The 19,916-nt window shown below is 32.8% G+C and overlaps 2 protein-coding genes across 2 annotated transcripts in view; one reads left to right on the forward strand and one right to left on the reverse strand.

The window, feature by feature from the left end:
- LOC106126298 (uncharacterized) overlaps positions 1-19,916 on the reverse strand; it is a 34,538-nt gene that overhangs the window by 3,518 nt on the left and 11,104 nt on the right. The window contains exons 4-6 of the mRNA XM_013323861.1: positions 6,670-6,807; positions 2,221-2,385; positions 196-367 (exon numbers count right to left, since the gene is read on the reverse strand). Coding sequence (XP_013179315.1) covers positions 196-367; positions 2,221-2,385; positions 6,670-6,807 — 475 coding nt within the window. The remainder of the gene's footprint in view (positions 1-195; positions 368-2,220; positions 2,386-6,669; positions 6,808-19,916) is intronic.
- LOC106126299 (uncharacterized) lies at positions 10,213-18,657 on the forward strand. Its single transcript, XM_013323862.1, has 4 exons — positions 10,213-10,252; positions 13,828-14,014; positions 17,682-17,822; positions 18,506-18,657. The coding sequence occupies exons 2-4, from the start codon at positions 13,878-13,880 to the stop codon at positions 18,606-18,608; spliced, it is 381 nt and encodes a 126-aa protein (XP_013179316.1). The 5' UTR covers positions 10,213-10,252; positions 13,828-13,877; the 3' UTR covers positions 18,609-18,657.

Consider the following 19,916-nt stretch of genomic DNA (forward strand, 5'->3'; position numbering starts at 1 on the left):
CTCAAAGAACTGTTTTAATTTCTACATAAAGCAATAAGGAGTTTTTTTTTTATTTACTTGAAGGCAATTAAAAGAACCATATCGATAGGATCAATAACATTTAATTCTTTTTATATATTTAACTTAACTGCATCTCACAATTAATTAAGTCATGTGGCTCCACCATAAAGTTTGTATAGCTCTTTAAATACTTACATTGACATTATTTGCATGCACTTTTTCCTCCTCATCACTAACTGGCAACTCGGGTTCAGCTGTGGGCGTGGGCGTGATAGGCTTGCCACCTTTGATCAGGGACACAATCTCATCAGCTTCGCGGCTCAAGTCACCATCCGGACGGAAGGGATTGTCCCAGCCGCTTTCAGTGCTGTAACATAATAGAAATAAAATATTAGTCTACACTATTTAGTTTAAAAAGACATGACTAAATATAAAGGTAAGTTAAATCCTGGACAGAAATTTAAAAAGAAGTTGGTCTACAAGATTACATAATGTTATCCATCAAAGTACCAATTAAATGATGTAACAGTGGCAGAACCCATGAGTTAATCAGTACAATTACTTCCCTCCTTACGAATTGAATAACTGCGTACATCCATCAAGGTCAAACATTTAAATAGCATTTACGACTTAACAATGCCAAGTCCTTGTTAATATTTTCTGTCATCTTACATTTTATGTGGTACATATTTGCGTAAATTTATGTTCAACTGCTGACGGACTAAATAATATTATCTCTTTTTTTCGTACAGGAGATTAAAGCAAAGACAATATTTTAATATGAAGGATCAATGATTTCATATGTAGATTTTTTTAACCTATGTGTATTAGTCGAAAAAACACTGATAGACACAGTAAATCACGTGTCTAACCCTTAGATCACCCCTGATTGATATTAAAAACGTCAACACGGCTATCACACAGTATGTTTTAGCCTTAAATATTTACTTCGTCAAAACTGGTTCCGTTATTCCGTAAACACCATGTTTTATTTTCAAGATGCATTTCATCAAGAAGAAAATCATAATTTCTATTAATCTAAAATGTAATAACACTGTCTGAATTTTAAATAGTTGCCTATAATTATAGAATATAAAATGAGTCTTGGTAACACTCATTTCATATCAACCTTTATGAGTTTCATTATCCAATATTCATTCGTAGTTATTTGGGCTCAAATCATATGTCATTCGTCGGAAATATACGATACAAAAACGATTTATCATTCTTGTAAAATCTCGACAAATTTAACCTTGAATGAAAATAGATGATTTACTGAAACGCAATTTGAAATATTAAATATCAACCTGTCCATGTTTTGTAATTTGAAACTTGACAAGATTGAAATACAAACAAGTAATTAAATAACTTATACAAAACAAAGCAATTAACGTCAATCATTTGAATTTCGAAATTAACTTTCCATTTCATAAAAAATAAATATTTATTACTAGCTGTCGCCTGCGACTCCGTCCGCACAAAATTAAAAAAAAACTTAATAAGTAGCCTATGTATCCCTCCAGACCGAGTTCTACATCTATACAAAATTTCATCAAGATCCGTTGGGCTGTTCTAGAAATACTTTCAAACAAGCATTAATCCAAATAAAATTTCAAATTAATAGGACTTTTGTTTAAATATGTTTAAAATGTTACTAGTTCCAATCAAATGTATGTTAAGTAATTACATGGTAATACATCATAATGGAACTGAAATTATCACAATGTAACTGGCTACATTTTAGTCAAACATTGTTGGAAGATGAAACGATAAACTACTAAAGTGTTCCAAATTAAATTCATTTTGGATGTCGTCATTCAAATTGTACTGTACAGAAAAACTGCGTCACAATGTATTTGTAATGAAATGAATTGAACGCTCCCCACCAACACAAAGCATGTATGACATTGTTATCATTTTAAGGTGAACGGAGTATTTTACCAACAGTATACACCCACTCAAAGAGTATATAGATTACAATCTATTTGTGATATGGTCCATTATATAAGAAGTGCAGTACTCTATCATTGATATCAATAACATTTGTATTGGTAAATGATAAAACATTACCCAAACGGATTCATAACCAGAAGCTTATAATTCTTATACTTCCTCACATAGCAAAATGAATCCAATTATATCATTACTAAATTAGATCAATAAAGACATTAAGAACAATTGAAGACGGACAATTAGGGCATTAGTTCAATTGGAACTTACCTGATTTGCCTATTGTAGACGGTGTATTCACCCATGTCGGAGTTTGCTGATAGTAGGCTAGCGTAGAGAATGTGAGAATCAGGATCCGTCGCTTGCGGCGGCGGGGAGAGACACTGCGGTCTTGCTCCTTGGTAAAACGAAACACGCACTTTCGAACGCTCCGACCTGTAAACAATTATACAAATAAGAAGAATACTCTTACCATGATGGAAAATACAGATTCATAAATATAAAATGATAAACAATAACAAATTAAAACTAATTAGGCTTTGCATTTATAACAATGTTTTAAGCTTTAAAAATACAACGCACAGCTGAAGCGTATGAGAAGACATTTGTAGTATAAACTGTTATACAGATTAACTTCAGTTTGTTCCATTAAAGCGTGGATCTTTTATTAGCTGATGACTATATGTAACACCCACATGTTAGTGTTACATACATGGAAATTTTTATATATAGAATATTTTAGATGTAACATACTCTTTGTTACCATTAAACATGACCTTAAAGAAATAAATTTTTTTCATTAATACTTTATAGTTGTAATTTAAAGATGGCTTAATGACATCATGCAAGGAAAATCATAGAAAAGCCGCGCAGGACATTATGGAATGGTGCATGGGAAAAGAGGCTTATGTTCAGCAATGTATCAATAATGCTAACACAATGATGATAATTCTCATTTTAAACATATTGTTATCTCTGTTTTGTCACAGGGATGATGATATATTTTATACAGAGATTTCGGTCTCAGAAACGCAAGGTTAGAAGTATACATGTTCATATTGGCCAACCAATTTCTCGGCTATCTTGTAACTTTATTTTGTATTTTAGATATCCTAAATATACATTTATTGATAGCAGTTTTATTATGATATTAGATGATTTAGTTGTAGGTTGTAATGTAAAATTTTTAATTATTAACACAACAGAAACATATTTCTGACCAACAAGAAAGATAGCCCAGAATTTTGAAAGTATTATGATGATGAAGCTACACCAAATCTTAACCAATATCAAATAAAATACATCTCAATTTTGATAATAAATTGTCAATTTTGTTGATTTATGATCAATAAATTATCATCACAATAAACAATCTTATATTTTTTAGGAAATTTAAATATACTGTGCAAAATTCTTCAAATATTTTTGTTATATAACTTTTAAATTGATTTAAAAAATAACGAAAAGTTAAATTGTAATTTGAAATGTCCTTTTAATTATAAAATTTAGAATTTGAAATATATTATTGTGCAATAAATTAAAAAAACGAAAATACCTAAAGAATCGTATAAAATCCCACGCACAGCTTTTTGAAGGACATGTTAATAATATTTTAAATGGAAAATTATTTATAATATGAATTAATATTAAATATAAATGTTAACTGAAAAAAGTAGCTGGGACAAAGAAAGGTTTGGTGAGATCAGAAGGCAAATTCCGCAAGCAGCCGCGAGCCGACCGACCTTAGGCAATCACAGGGCGGGTCTTCTCATAGGGATAATCAGTGATGCACTCATTATAAATAGAGATTCTAAAACGTTTGCCAATGTATGTTTACTAGATGTATGTAGATGCCGAGTGGTGACCTTGTACTCCCGATTGCTGGATGGAACTGAAAGTCGTTTTATGTTTATAATTCAGTCCTCGTGACGTCATACTGACCGAATTCTCCTCGCTATAAAACTGCGATTCACCCGTACTCCACCTCGTATTAACTTATCATTGATATATTAGCGATTTGATAACAAATAAACTTAATAGCTACCTCGTTAACCGTAAAAATTATAGAAATAATTGACAGCCGAACACAGTGCGCAGCACAACACAAAAATGACGTGAACAATGTTAACATACCTTTCTTATATTCACGTAAAATAATAATTGTCACTCAACACTCAAATATAATTATTTACTTTCGATGATATAAATAATTATTAGACATTAACAGTAGCAACGAACAACATTAGCGCAGATTGCGCCGTTGGGTTTGGCCGCACCGCACAACGCTTCACAACAGTGTTTCCACTACGTACACGTTCACAACATCGATCTCCGACTCGGATGTTCGGATGTCGTTGAGGCTCACTCGCTCACTCGCACTCCTCAGCGAATGGAGTGAACCGAAGCGAGCGCCGCTATTCGCACTCGCCTCGTTTCGCCTCGCCTAGTGACGTAACCCAACATTTTTCGTTAACGGAAACAACGGATTCGTATTATCGCCCGCGAAATTCGGTTTATTATCTGATAACTAACAGATTGGGATAAAATATTACACCTTATTATTTTTATAGAATTGCCTTCTAATATTTTGATATCTTAGGCTTTATTTTCGTGGGTTTTTGATTTCATAAATTTTGTTTATTTTTTCATTTTTCTCAATATTTTGAAACAGAACTTCGCCGCGCCGTAGCATTCAAAATGATATAGTTTAACAGCGGATAATTTTGTTTAAACATTGTTTTCACTTAACAAGTTTCGTTTCATAGTAGTCGCTACATTAGTATACAAAATCTTTCCAATTAAACGAGAATCACGCATAATTTCTGCAAAGAAAACAATGCGTTAACATGCTAGTTACAAACATGTAAGACTTTTTGTCAAATGTTAAACAGGATTTTATATTCTACTAACTTTTTATACTTTAAAATAATATTGCGATGACAAAACTTTAATTTAAGCATCAATAGCTTTTTGTGATTAATTATATATAAAATGATATGACTTTAGTAGTAAATAAATCGTGGACCCAGACCAAGAAAGCATGTCTATATTATGTATTTTTGGTTTCACCATCAGTAGACTTCCTTTGTGACTTTATAGCCGCAATACATGAGCACCTTTTTATCTATTTATAACAGCAATTAGAAAACATTTCCAAGTAAATGATGGGGAGGTGTGATCAGAGCCATTTATCGATTGTCGTAGGCGGAGGGAGACTTATTTAATGCCATTCCCTCACTCTATTGCGTAAGTAGGTTGTATGTACCTACGCATGACGTAATTATTCCCTAGATACATTTATTGTGGGGTGCTTTGAAACAACAATTTAAAGGTATATGGATTTTTTAAGATCTTAGAATGATTGTTAATTAATGTACATTAAAGTAACGATTTAAATAACCAATTAATTTTAATCTCTTACAAGTCATTTCCTCTTTAAATATAAATCGCTAATTGCTTCTAGAAATGTCAATATTTTTATGTTTCCGTGTTATTTCTTTAGGGGATTTACCGCTGTCGCTACCGCTATCTGACAATGTTCAAATAAAAAAAAATTGTTTTGAGCTAATCAGTATCAAATAAAGCAGAGAAAATATTTTTTATTAGCTATTTAAAAAGATGCTTTTTATTATTTTTTAAATGCTAATTCTCATCCTTCGTTTCGATCCAAAACATAATTTAAGCGAACTGAGGAACGTCAAATTCCTTAAATGTCGGCCATTTAGATATTTGACGTTTCTAAGTAAATATTTTGTGTAAATTGTGAAATAAAATGATGTGATATTATTAAGGTGTCCGACAAGAAATATTTTGGAATTTATGACTTTTAGCGTAAATTGTTGTCTATAGTTATTTTATAGGTTTGGATTGAAATCCTGAGTACCATAAGCGATTGGACTGTCGCGAGACTGGATATGCATTTTTGTGCACCCTGCTCCGACTAACTTCCTGATCGCAACCGCTTGCATCCGGGTTAACACGAGTTTTACTAACAAGTATTTTATCCAGTTAATGCTACAACTCAGTACTGATAAGCTTATTAAAGTTATGTAAAATTTTAATGTTAAATTATAATTTAACTTCCTGTTTTCTTTTTTATTTTAAAAATTATATTATTTATTTTGCAAAATATTAGTTTTTTTAAATTAACTATTTTTTTATTTAACTCATATGTTTTTTTTAACAATTTAAAATATTGTTTTTGTTGTTATATTATTTTTTGAAATGTTAACGTCAGCAAATCCAAGACGAGAGTCTAATTTTGTCATGTTATCATGTTACAGATCTTTATAGTGGTCGTTATGATAAGAGCAACAGTCACAGCGGTGTGTGACCGTTGTGTATGACCGTTACATACGCCATAACTTTACGCGAATGTCGTATTTACATCAAAACCACTTCTTTAACCCTCTATTTCATCATAATAATCGCAGAGCATATTGTTATTTTCCATTAAAATCGCGTTTATATTTTGGGGTAAGTAATCTTACATCTTACTTGGCATATATGAAAAACTTTGGATGGTATGTATGAAATTCGGAACATACATTACAGTCAGTCAGATATAACGCATAAGCTATTAAGTTTTTAATTGCATAGTGACAAAATCGCGAGCGATAACTGGTTTTAAAATAATTATTTCGCAATTACTGAACAAAACACCCAATCGCGGAAATGAAAATGAAAAAAAAACATACTCATTAAATGAATATAACGTACTCGTCTTCGACGGGCGTGTAGGGGAAGGACGTCTCCTGCGCCTTCGGTGGTGGGCTGGTCTGCTCTGGTTCCTCTTGAAGGGGACTCTCGTAGATAAGGGTCTCGACCATCGACCCTTTCGAGCTGCCAAAGGATACCCTGCAGAAAAAAGAAGTTTGTTATTTTTAAAATTACCGTCGCATTTTATAAAAGATGGGCAAATTATTTTTACAAAAACTATATAATCTCCGTCATCTAAATTCAAAAACCATACTGGTCTACTGATGTGATTACTTTTCTTAATTTCATCTAAATTATTGACGTTTGGAAAAAAAAATAAGGATACAATTTCGTCTCCTAGACTAAAACTGTTCCGACACTTCAATTCAATTACAAAATCAGTGAAGGTAGTACTTTGTGATTATAAAATAGATATAAAAACTAAGAGTGAAGGTAAAAAGGCGTCTTAGATAAGTTTATTGGCGATTTAATAAACGTGTTGAACTGTAGAAAGTAAACAACTAGCGGACTTGGCGTGTCCAATATGCATTCCTTATTCCATCCTATGTGACGTAACACTTTTTTATGACATCATTTTCTACGACCACTCCCAATTTAAAAAAAGCAATATTTATAAGATATTACTCTTAAGAGCATTTAATACTTCTTCCACATAGTTGTAATATTAAATCATAGATATCATCTCTACGAAATCTAGAATCAACTTGCGTCATTTCTTTTTCTTTTTAGAAATATTTACATTACAGATAATCTAGCTTCTCTGTTGTTTAATGTAAAAATGCTATGTTCTTTTTGGCGACATAATTTAAATAAACATAGTGCTGAATTTTAATGTCAAGAATTTAGTGCTTGTTTTGTGCATTTGGTATTGTTGCTATTGCCCTCATTCTCAATAATTGATGACCGTTTTACATCATAATAGGCCAATTAGTTCATTGTTGACCATAGACCATCTCATTTATTGAAAAGCAAACATTGTACTGGTCAAGCACTTCCAATTGTTATATTTTAAAGTAAATTAAAATGAGCATCTTTATCAAACTGTAATATCACAATCTTACTAATATTAAAAATGCATATATTATCTATGGTTGTTTTATGACATAGATGTGGAACAGTCTGGAAGTACACATAGGTTACATAATATTTTTTTAATTCCGCGCAGACGGAATCGCGAAGGACAGCTATTTTTTAATATCGTCAACTATGTAACTCTTTGAAATAAAGCATTTCATAAATTTCTACTTCATTCAACTTCTCTTCCAAGTCTGAATTTTTTATATCATTTTAATGTGAAGTGCATTTGTAGTGACTGCGCAGTGCGGATATGCCCTTGCGGGGCCTGTATCGTCGGGTTGCGTCACACTTGCACCGAATAAAACTACGTAATAGTTCACTTGCGAAACATGAAGCTAGTAACTTCAACACTCAGTAGAATAATCAGACATCATAGCAATTCTTTCACTTCATAGTATCTGCTTATTTGGTTGTTAACGACAAACGTAGTCAACGATAAGAAAAGTTCTGGGCATCGTAGTCCCTATTATAGTTGTTTACGAGTAAATATTGCCACGACAAGAATCAAATTATCCAACTCGGCTTCTCTCCTAGAAGACCCACATTATAATTGCGAGTTGGAAATTGAAGAATGTTAGACGTATTCAATTGGCTTCATTTTAATTGAAAGAATAGACATCTATCTGTAGCTATTTGACATAAAAAGATCAATCTTGTACTAATGATACCTATTTCTTGAATTCAATTCTTGGCTTGGAGGATTTTTAATATAAAATACTTAATTAATAAAGCCTTTTAACTGATGTCTTCAATAGAACCAAGCAATGTTGGTTCTAGCGAGGAATTAGTTGGAACGTTGTTACAAGTTCCGATGTTGTGGGAGTTGAGGTGACTTTGTGCTGGTACCTCATATATGCAAACAAGCTCACAACGTTCGGCATTAATTTAAATTAGTTTGCTTTTCCTCGAACGTAGCGAGACCTGGTGCCGAGCTTTTAAACTAAGTCAATATGTGCGGCGTACGCTATTAATTAATCAGATTCATTCGCTTCACCTTTACACTCGACGGGGCAAAAGCTAGAAAATTAAGTTAAGTTTAGTTAGTACACAATTTGTCGTCGAGTTGCCGATGAATTAATAAGTTTATACCTGTCTGACATAACATTAATTACTTGGTATTCATCCTTGTTATTTCTCTACCTCCAATAATAATTAGAAGATCTACAATTACAACCAATAATTAGAAATCAGATAACTTTAAGAGTTAATGTTAGCGCGTTTTATGTATACATTTTTATCCGTAAGATACATAATAGCAGTCCACAATAAAGTAGAATGAAACGGATTAACACGAAACGAATCAATGTAAAAGGAGGGTAGCAATTTAAAGCTAGGGGAACTGCACGTGCCCATAGGAAATGCTTGAATAATAACGCGCTACATGCAACCCCTATTTTGTGCAAAACAAATGGCATTTGACAGTGGTAGAGACACGCAGCTGCTTCTACTAAATGTATTCGGTCTAGCGTAGTTTAACATTGTAGTAGAAGAAATATAGAGAAGAGATTGGCTATAACCAAAGAGATTATAGTACTAAGTATTTGTAGAGCGGACACTAAAGGGCTTTCCTTCCAATATTTTAAGCATAATCGCACATAATCGTCAGTACAGTGCAAGTCTCAAACTTGTCAACGGAAACTATACCGGTGGTACAACTTTTTGAGCGTAATCGCGTTCATAATGACCTATCTTACCAATAATATAAATGATGTTTGTTTGAATATATCACCAAAACGACATGAATATATGATATATGAACAATAGTCTAGAAAAACACATAGGCTACTTATTAAGTTTATTTTTTTCCGCGCGAACGGAATCGCAGGCGACAGTTAGTTTATTGATACACGTTAAATGTTTTTGATTGTATCAAACGGTAGGTACAAGCGTGTAAAATGATAAAGGTTTATTTCAGTGACAAGAACCGGAGACTCAATTAGTCCTAACAAGACCTGCCATCGTGCTCCTCGAAAGACACAATCGTTTGCACCTTAATTCCCCGTCCAGGAAGGGAATGCATGTAGGTGTTTGCGAATCATCATACGGTAACTCAATGTTTCCTTGTTATCAGCGTATAAAAAAAAACTTTCATGTCTTTAAACTTTAACAAAAGTAGGCTGATACAATTGGCGTATGTTTCTTCTGAAAGTTATTGGCCCGAATGCAAAAAAAGTTCATTTATTTTTTAAATAAGCACAATATATTGATTATACAGTTAGAAATTCTGTTAGCTATTCATTTATTAAATAAATAAAACATGCAAATAAAAAACTTATTAACATTTTATCATTATTATTGATACTTCGTCCGAATTACCTGTTCCGTTCTACGACCTTGCACTTTTTGCAATGTCATATAAATGACACGAAGTTTGACAACATCCGTAATTATTTTTATATTCGAGTTCTTACCAAAAACGTTTTTAATTGGATTATTAAAGCAAATACATTTTATTTTAAGGTCATATTGCTAAAATATTAATTAAAAAGGACCCAATCTATTATATGTAAGTAGAAAAAATGAAATCCATTTAACAATAGAATTACAATAAATAATACAAATGTATTATCGTAGAAATTATTTTACAAATGTGATATTTGCCTCTGAAATATATGTTGTAGAAATTCACCTATATAATGTAGCAACCCACGTCTAGTCGGAAACACATCTCAAACGTCTACCTCTTCATTTATAAAAGTGTGGGTAGAGCAGACACAAGCTCTCAGGGAATCATTGCCTTTTGTATTAGCCTCACCAGTCTTGTGAGATGTAGACAACTTTACGACACCTACTATAAACATAAACGATTAATAAAGTAATATGTCTTTGTAACATACCAATCAAACATTTTACGAAGTTTAAATTATTTCCATGATTGAAAAAGTTCGTACGGGAGCAAATGTATACATAATATATACATAATATTACATTAAATTAGTAAAATGTGAGTACATATATAATTTTGACATTAGTGTAGATTAGAATAAAAAACTGAAGAAAAATTATACCTAATAAGATTGAGTAGTAACTACCTCTGCTAACCTACTAAAAATACACACTAAAACATCATCATAATAACGACCGCGCAATTGAAGCTAAGCAAACAATGCGTCTTCATAAGCAATCTTACTAATATTATATACTAAATGCGATTGTTTGGATAGATGGATGGATGGATGTTTGTTAGAAGATATCTCCGAAACGGCTGAACGGATTTTGATCAAATTTGGCACACGTGTAGACCATAGTCTGAGAGAACACAAAGGGTACTACTACTTATTGTATCTTTTCTTAATTCGGCGCAGTTAGAGTCGCGGACGACAGCTAGTACTTTATATTTTCCTGGGTATTATATTGAGAAAGTGTTACTGCAATTATTGTATTTACTGTATTTAAATATTAATATCGACAATATAATTTTAATGCAACTCAACAGAGCGTTAACTTAATTAAACGTGTACCAATTATAAAATTCCGCTCATTATAGACAAAATAAGATAGAACCAAAATATACAGCCACAATTAATTAACTGACCCATGCGAATATTTCACGTAATATTTGTAGCATACGAAATAATTGATTTAATTAGTTAACTGAGTTGGAAATTTTACGCTAGAATGGATTGATGAAAATTTTTGCTGGTAATTAAAAAAATAATTAGCCACTCAGACTCATATGATTTTTGACCCCTGCGATACTCCGAAAAATACGAATCGTCATTTTTTATATCAAAGGCGGAAAACGCGCGAGCGGCCACCTGAAATCGCTGAAATAGCAAAGCAATAGTTCCCTATAGGCATACGTAATTGCATATGCGTTGCCTGCCTTTAATCAACGGAAGAGGGGATGCACAGAAAGAAAATATTTTCCCTTCCCATGCATCCTCTCATCCGGAAAGTCCACTTCCACTTTCCATATAAGAAAAAGGGTCGGAAGGGAATGAGAACTAAAATTAGGCCACGTTATTCTCAAAGAGTAATTTTTCTTGTCTTAATCGGTTCATACGTAGTTTGTCACAGTACAAACACACATACATACAAAGATATTTCTATATCAAAGAAAAAGAATTACCTCTTTGTCAGTAGGTCAAAAATGACGTTCAATGGCGCCGTAATTGTACTTTAACTCGTTCGTAATTATCATCTTAATATCATATAAATTTATTACACAACAGATTATAAAAAGCTTTCATCAATAAAATACTTATCTCCCTTAGCAAGGAAATAAGTAAGCGTATTTTTCTTTGGCTTGCCGGTCTTCGGTATAAATGAAAATGAATGTGTGTTTGTCCTAAGCTTTCCTTAACCACTATATAGATGAGACTGTATAAAATAAAATGTCTGTGTTTTAATGGAACATTTGCTTGCCATATTACATTTTTATAAATTTATTTATTTATTTAGATTTAGATATTTGACATTACTTTCAGATAATAATGATTGATTCTGGCTGTTTATTTTTCCAATTCTATAAAAGATAAAAATAAAATAGTACAGGCATGCAAGATTTGTTCAAATCATGAGAAACAGTTGTGAACCATCTGGTGTAACCGAATTTACTTTCTAATCGGTCGACTTGTAGCTTCTAAAGGCAGTGCAATCGTTTTAACTTTTACAACTATAAGTTCCGTATTGGTTCGAAACTACTTAACATTCTTTGTAATATCTGTCCCACTTTGACAATGATGGTACACGAACTGTAGCTTGGCTGTAGCTTTATTTGTAGAGTTTCTCAATTGTGCATTTGTATTAGTTTATTAAAGTCAGATGATAGAATGAATTGTATTCACCATCAAATTATTACTGCCAAGCGCCGATGTATAATGACAATAATGAAACTCGTTCATTATTCTCGATGCATTTATTATATACAGAATGATTGCAAGAGTGTAATTTCCGCATATAAATCGAAGTTAACTGCATTGTTAGAGACGATTTCCCGTCTTTTATATATTCTACAAAAGCTTGTATAATCGATATCCGTTGACACAGTTCGCTTGGCCATTAAACATTATGATAATAGGAAAGCGTTCACGTATTTTATTGTGATTGGGGTTGACAGTATCCATACTAATCAAGTGTAATTTTTTTTTTCGGTTTTGAATTCAAGATGTGAGGATATTAAAGAAAACCTCCCTTAAATATAGATTAGTGTATTAAAAAAAGTAAACTTAATAAAAAATAAAACGCGTAAAAAACAAACTTAGGTAAACGTTCCACTAATCTCACTTTTAAGATAAAAATAAATAAAAATTAATGGCACTTTTAACACGTTGAGCGCCACGTCAACCATCGGTGGCTGACACTAGACTTTTCGTTTAGGCCGCGTCAGCCATCGGTGGCTGGCAGCTTGTAACATGAGAACTATAAAATTTTACACTATTTTGCGTTAAAAATGTAAACTATTTTGTACTGCGATCGAAAACACCGGCCCTTTAATACCAGACCTATAAGCGTCGCTCGTGGCCTGAAAGGGATTGTCTTAGAAATACGCGTGGCGCTCAACGTGTTAATGTGATTTAATGGTAAGTGACATTTAAATTGAGTCTTTAGTTTAGTAGGAACGTCTATTTGCGTACATTTAGTAATTAACCGATGAAGTATTACATGTTTTCTATTCTATAGCTTACAATGTGTGATCCGACCCTAAAGTAGTGCTCTACATGGCTGCATGAAAACAGAGATGTCCATAACAAAGTATTACCCAAATGGGTACAAATCGCCTTTCCGATCTGAGGCTTAAAATTCCAAAAGTTTTAATTGAGTTTTTTCCATATACTTCTTTATGGTTATAGTAAAACTTCTCATAAACCCACAACTATTTTGCAAACTCATTTCTAAGCGCTGAAGCTATCAGAATCACCGTTAAAAAGTTTCTCGTACCTTCACCGTGCAATAAAACATGAATCAGATAGAGGAACTACGGCGCGTTTAAATGAACCACAACAGATAAAGATAATAAATTTGCTTTTTAAATTAATTCACGCTCCATCCGGCCAGTTCTTACGTTGATGTTATCAGGATTGCAACGCGCAGTTATCTTTTAAGTGTTAAAATAAAACATTACACGACTTCTAACAGCACTTCGCAATCAACGTGCGGCCTAATTGTGTTATCAAGAATCAACAGCGATGGATAAGGACACGGGGAAAATGCCTAAATTCGACCCGAATACGGAAGCGTTTCAGATGAGAGCTCAATGGAAGAAGGCTGAAGCGTGCAGCAAACAATGGGCTGAACTCTGGAGCTGGTTACTGGATGAGCAAAGGTAATTAAGCTTCGTCTTTGTTTTGTCGTCTATTTCATCCTATTTAACGAAAAAGATTACAATATGTACCAAAGCGAATATCACGGCAGATGAACGTTAACGGTGTTGCCTAGCGATGTTCCTTTCATAGCCTAAATAGCCACTTTATGGGCGGAAGTGTGGCTATTGCTGAATACACGGAAAAAACTAGCGCTCGCAAAATATAGACAATTGAATTATTCGAATTTCATTATCTAGTAATGCTCTTTACTAACTATTTATAACGAATTAAAATAACAATTAGGTAATTCTATGTAATTTTAATATATTGAATTATTAAAATCGCCGTTCAATAAGCGCGAGTAATTCTTGTTAGTCACACGGAAAATTTCAAGATTTTATTTTCAATATCGTGTTCCACAAAGAGTTTTGTCTTTGTATGTCTACTTATTGTTAAAGAGTTATGAAAGCCAAAGTTTATTGTAACAATTTACGTGTGAATGTGTCTGGCGGATTGTTGATATAACTTTAAAGTATGATGCAATTAATCATTTTCAATAAAGCTGACGGTAATTGAAAATACACGTCTAGTTATGTCTACGTTATTTTACATTAGCTGCCGCGACTCCGTACGCGCGTAATTAAAAAAACTTAATGAGTAGCCTATGTGTTTTTCCGGACTATGTTCTACATCTGTACCAAATTTCATCAAGATCCGTTTAACCGTTCGGAGGTAAATTCTAACAAACATCCATCCATCCATTTAAAGTTTCGCATTTATAATATTAGTAAGAGATAAGACTAACAAGACTAATATCGTAATTAAGAAAAACATTTATAGTCCAACTAATATTTGCATCCAAGCTTCGAAAATCGAATCCAATCCGTGCGATAGTATATGTGGACTAGAAAGCGATTACGACTTATACGACTGAACATTAAAAGCATGCACAGCAAGTTGCGTATGCACGTAAATTGTTCGTAGAATGCGTCCCGCTTGGGAACATAATATAAAGTACATAGTTGCAAAAAGGTTACATTATACGACGCTAGTTCACGATCCAACTATGACGTCGTGCTCGTAAATGCATGTTTGGTTCAAACAAACCCCAGCTTGAAAGGTCAGCAAAAGTAAACATGACTCGTTTAAACTGGAAATCATATTCTAGTGTTGCCTCGAAAACAAACAACTAGCAAACCGCGTGTTATGGAAGACGATATGTTTGCTTGTTGTACCAGTCTGGTATAAGGATATCGTAGTTACATCCTGTTTCGGCATTTGAATCGAACACGAAAACATTGAGAACGGAAATTATCAAGATCAAACAGAAAAACAAACCAATGTAATGGCAACAGTCACCAGTCGTAGCCAATCTATAGAAATCTATTACACACGTGAACTAAGTATTGACCAATAGTGGAAAATATTGGTGGGCTCTAACCTAAGAAGCCATGTATTTTTCGAATTATGTATATACATTTCATATTTATACAACGTTCATACGGTGATGGAAAACATCGTGATGCACATATCTGAGAAGAAATTCAAAGATATTTGTGGAGTTAACTAGCCCGCACTAGACCAGAGTGGTTGACTAAGGCCTAGTCACCCCCAACATAGCTCCGAGCCACTCAGTGGGGACGTATAGTGAGCTAATGTTCGGCCCGAAGACTATGCTGATTTTTTAAGTAAACTCTTGGCTTACAGTAAACGCGATGCTGTATAACTATGTATATAAATTCTATATATAATGTGTGACAAATATTGATCAGTAAAGAGGTGAAAGTTTTACTTAACTCGTTTTGTTATAAGGATACTTATTATCACGTATTTAAAGTATTAACCCAGAAAAATGTTACATAAATATCTGTTATGTAATCGAATTAAATGCAATGAATGTAATTTTGTGTTATATAGTTGCCCATGATACATATTTATCACATTAGATATATAAGTTTGCGAATATCTCACGGAGCTTTACGACTTTCAAAAGCAGGACGTTTATCTGTGAGCGATGTGAGTTTGTATTGCGTAACAACGAACCCATTTGGCCATGTTGCAAGTTTTTTATTATGAGGTCGGGCGAACTTGCAAGCTGAGTTCCGCTTAACGTGAAATGCAGGTTTCGTGAATGTTTATTTTTATTTTCTTAAAGTAGAATAAAAAACACCGAGGTTGACTAAAAACGTTAGTTTCGCTTAAACATGAAGATATAAAAACTAACTTTAAAGATTTTGTAACGATTCATTTACAAAATAAATAAGTTAATTTTGAATGTTAATCAAAAAAATACAAAATAAACAACATGTTATATTTTTCACATAAAACCTAGATATAAGTACATAGTATGGATACCTAATAATAGGTCAACTAACGTAACATCTGCTATTGACAACTACAAATATCGTAATAATACAAATTATATTTTAATAAAATACTTTGAGTGTATATTTTTGTCTTATTCTCAGACCTATATGGTTTCTATGGCATACTATATCTCGTTATAACGGTCAGATGTCACCAAGATTGCAACTGACCGACAAGACATGCAATTTGCGTATACCCTGTCACCCCGTGGTATCGTAATTCTTGTTAGTATCGAACTAGCTCTAGGCTAGAATTTGAATACAATATCACACAAACTTTATCGCGGCTCGCTGTTTCGAACGAGTTGATGCGCATAATAACAATAACAAATTTTATCAGCATATTGCAACCTGCCATAAAGTTTGAATCTTATAATACTGCGATTGATTTCAGATGCAATATAAGCGGTCATTATTAAAATCTACGGAACCTCGCAACTAGGAACTCCCAAGTTACATGCTTTATGAGGCTGCAAACTAGAAAATTGTGAAATAATGTAAAATATTTCAAATCTTTTTTTGTTCATTAGCCAAAAAAAAATGTATGATAATTGGCAATAAAGACACTTAATTTTTTAGCCTATGTTTGTAAAAATATAAAGTTGCTTTATAATATTCAGATTCATCGAAAAAAAAGTATAAAAAATGACATAATCAGATAAGAAGTATTCACAGTAACAAAATAATCATGTAGATATTAGTGTTTTGTTATAAAATTTACGCAAATTCGCGAGGAAACAAAGTACGGCCATTACACAATAAATGAAAGTCCTTTTTTAAGACCCTAAGTCGTACCAGGTCGTAAATAAAGCGAACGAGAATCGATTACGTAAAGGGAAACTTTGTGAAGTAACTTATACAAAATGCATGCAATTTCGAAATAGCTGCACTTGAATTACTTCGCGCTGTAATATCAGAGAAAAATAAAATAATCGTAAACATGACGTCTACATGTGGCTAGAGCGTGGTTTAAGATAGTGACGAATAACTTGGAAATATGACAAGAAAAATAAAGGCTAGCGTTTGAATTTTTTATTACATTTGTGTCGCTATAACTGTTCAACAAAGTTTCAAGAAATTTTGTGCGAGTAACAGCAACATACGTATATATATGCTTTATCAATTTCACCACCATATAGAATGTAACAGGTCGTACATGAGAATTTGTAACAATCACCATCTTATCGTAATCAAAAAATTATTGAATTTTGTGCACCAAAAATAACGAAGTCGATAGTCACAAATATTCGTGTTAGGTCCATGGATGATTACTAGTTAATGTCATGATGATTGAAATTGATTAATAATTTCCTTTTTTCAGTCGGGCCTTGAAAGAATCGAAGGCTATACGAGAAGAAGCAGCTGCAGAACTTCCTCGTGCAATAGGCAAAGCGGAGACAAAGAAAAGTCTTAAACCGGTACCAGTCACCTCCACTGGATTTATTGGGTGGATTGCTTCCAAGTAATTGTTATCAAACATTATTACCCTTTCAGTCTCAATCAACAATATATATTAAAACAAGTTTCACCACAGTCAAAACACACAAATACACTAGTTTTCGTATAAGTATCCAATTCGACGAAAAATCTTACTACAAACATGGAATTTCCTGATATTGTAAAAGCATTTTGTAGTTTATTTCAGTATTTTAATCTGGTTTAATATTAGCTAGGACTTTCCCTTTGAGCTTGGAGAGGTGCTTAGAAAATGCCAAGAGCGGTGCACAGGTTCTCTTTATAAAATGTTAAGTTACAAAGGAAAAATTGAACTACAATTTCCTCTGCATTTTACACAGAGAATACAAAGAGTGTATTTACAATGTATAATACGGTCTTATTTATTTTTAAACGGCATGGAAAATTATAAAAAAAATACGAACTTATTATAAAAAATTGTTATTAAACCACAAATTAACGCAAAGCATATTTCTAAAATAGTAACAAAGATTGGTCCAAAATAGTCATAATTATGACCTAGTCATATTATTTGGGTAGACTTCGAATTACTCGGTGGGCATATAGTACGATGACGACAAATACATTTGCACTCCTATAAATATTTCGATTGACAAAAGTCGTTGATTAAAAATGTTAGGTTATGTGAATTTCATAAGCATAGTTGAAAAATATAATATTTTCTCACAGACCTGACTGTCAACTGGAAATATATACGCCGTGGCTTACGCATATTCCCTTGAGACTACCTGATGCCTGGGAATGCAAGAATTATGAAGCTTACAAATCATAATCTAAACATTTGATTTTATGTTTTTAAAATTAAAAATATATCCAATTCAGTTTTCTGTTTTTCTTTCACACGATTGTCAACCACTGCTTGCCTTGAAAAATATAGCAGAAGCTAGTTTAAATCTGAATCTGATTCGTAGCTCTCTTACCGTTGGTTTCTCAAACAAAAAAAAGATAACAATATTTTTTAAACGGGGATGTTGGTCTCAGAAACCTACTACTTCCCTTAAACAGTAATCAAATTCCTCTTTAGGTTTCGTATACAAGACTCATGACATGACATAACATGTCAGAACTGATCTTGTCACTATAAACTTCGAACCAAAGTCTAAATTATTCATTAATTACTATATACTCTGGTAAAGTGCAGCTTAACCATAGGTTACGGTCAAATTGATACGACATCCATTAATCAATATTTATTGATACATAGTGCTGTGTTCAGTAAATAGAGACATATGTTACATTGTAATGTGTTTGCAGACCTATAGCGACCTCTGTACGGCAAGACTAGTCGGCCGCAAATCGATTTCCACTAGCAGACGCGTATAAGATTGCCTGCAATGTGGTTAATGTTTTCTCATTTATCTAGGATATTAGTAAATTACATACGAAGACCCCAAGACTTCACTAAGGAAATAAGAAAATGGGCAAGCAAGATTAATACCAAGTTTTTGGATTTTGACGCTAGACAGCGTCTAGTAAATACCAGCTTGATACCTTCACGCGTTTTTGAGAAAAAGGGTCTTTACAGACGGACGGACGGACAACAAAGTGATCCTATAAGGGTTGCGTTTTTTCCTATGAGGTACGGAACCCTAAAAATATTTTTTTAATTGAACTCTTAGATCATTTTAAATATTTTAAATCGCAAAATAAAAGAGATTTTATGTTCTCTTTTGAGCATCGAAATGTTGCAAATTGATCTTGATATCTCGACAACAAAGCATTTATCCTGATGCATAAATGTATTTAGGAGTACTATTATCCCCAATACATGAATTTCAATGCAGACAGGAACAACGCGGTTTATACATAAATGATTAGGTCGGTATAGAATGTATAGGATACTTCGATGAAGACAATACAATATTAACATATATATTTGTGCATGGCAGCATGGGATTAAGTAATCATAACAAAGAGGAATATCTGACCGATATTGCGAATTGATATCTATGCCAAATCATACTTAAACTATGATTTAATAGTTTGATTTTTTTTAATTGACAATACAAGCTATACAGCATACAAAGTTAATTTTTTGCTCATTACATTAAAGATATCAATCGCTAGCCTTGCTCATCAC

Source organism: Papilio xuthus, unplaced genomic scaffold (assembly GCF_000836235.2).
Source record: "Papilio xuthus unplaced genomic scaffold, Pxut_1.1 DF825017.1, whole genome shotgun sequence".
Lineage (NCBI taxonomy): Eukaryota > Metazoa > Arthropoda > Insecta > Lepidoptera > Papilionidae > Papilio > Papilio xuthus.

Bases quoted from the DNA above. Each gene is read 5' to 3' on its own strand.
- LOC106126299 (XM_013323862.1), top strand. From the start codon at position 13,878: ATGGATAAGGACACGGGGAAAATGCCTAAATTCGACCCGAATACGGAA. The intron at 14,015-17,681 runs GTAATTAAGCTT...TCCTTTTTTCAG, and splicing joins TGGTTACTGGATGAGCAAAG to TCGGGCCTTGAAAGAATCGA. The intron at 17,823-18,505 runs GTAATTGTTATC...ATTTTCTCACAG, and splicing joins ATTGGGTGGATTGCTTCCAA to ACCTGACTGTCAACTGGAAA.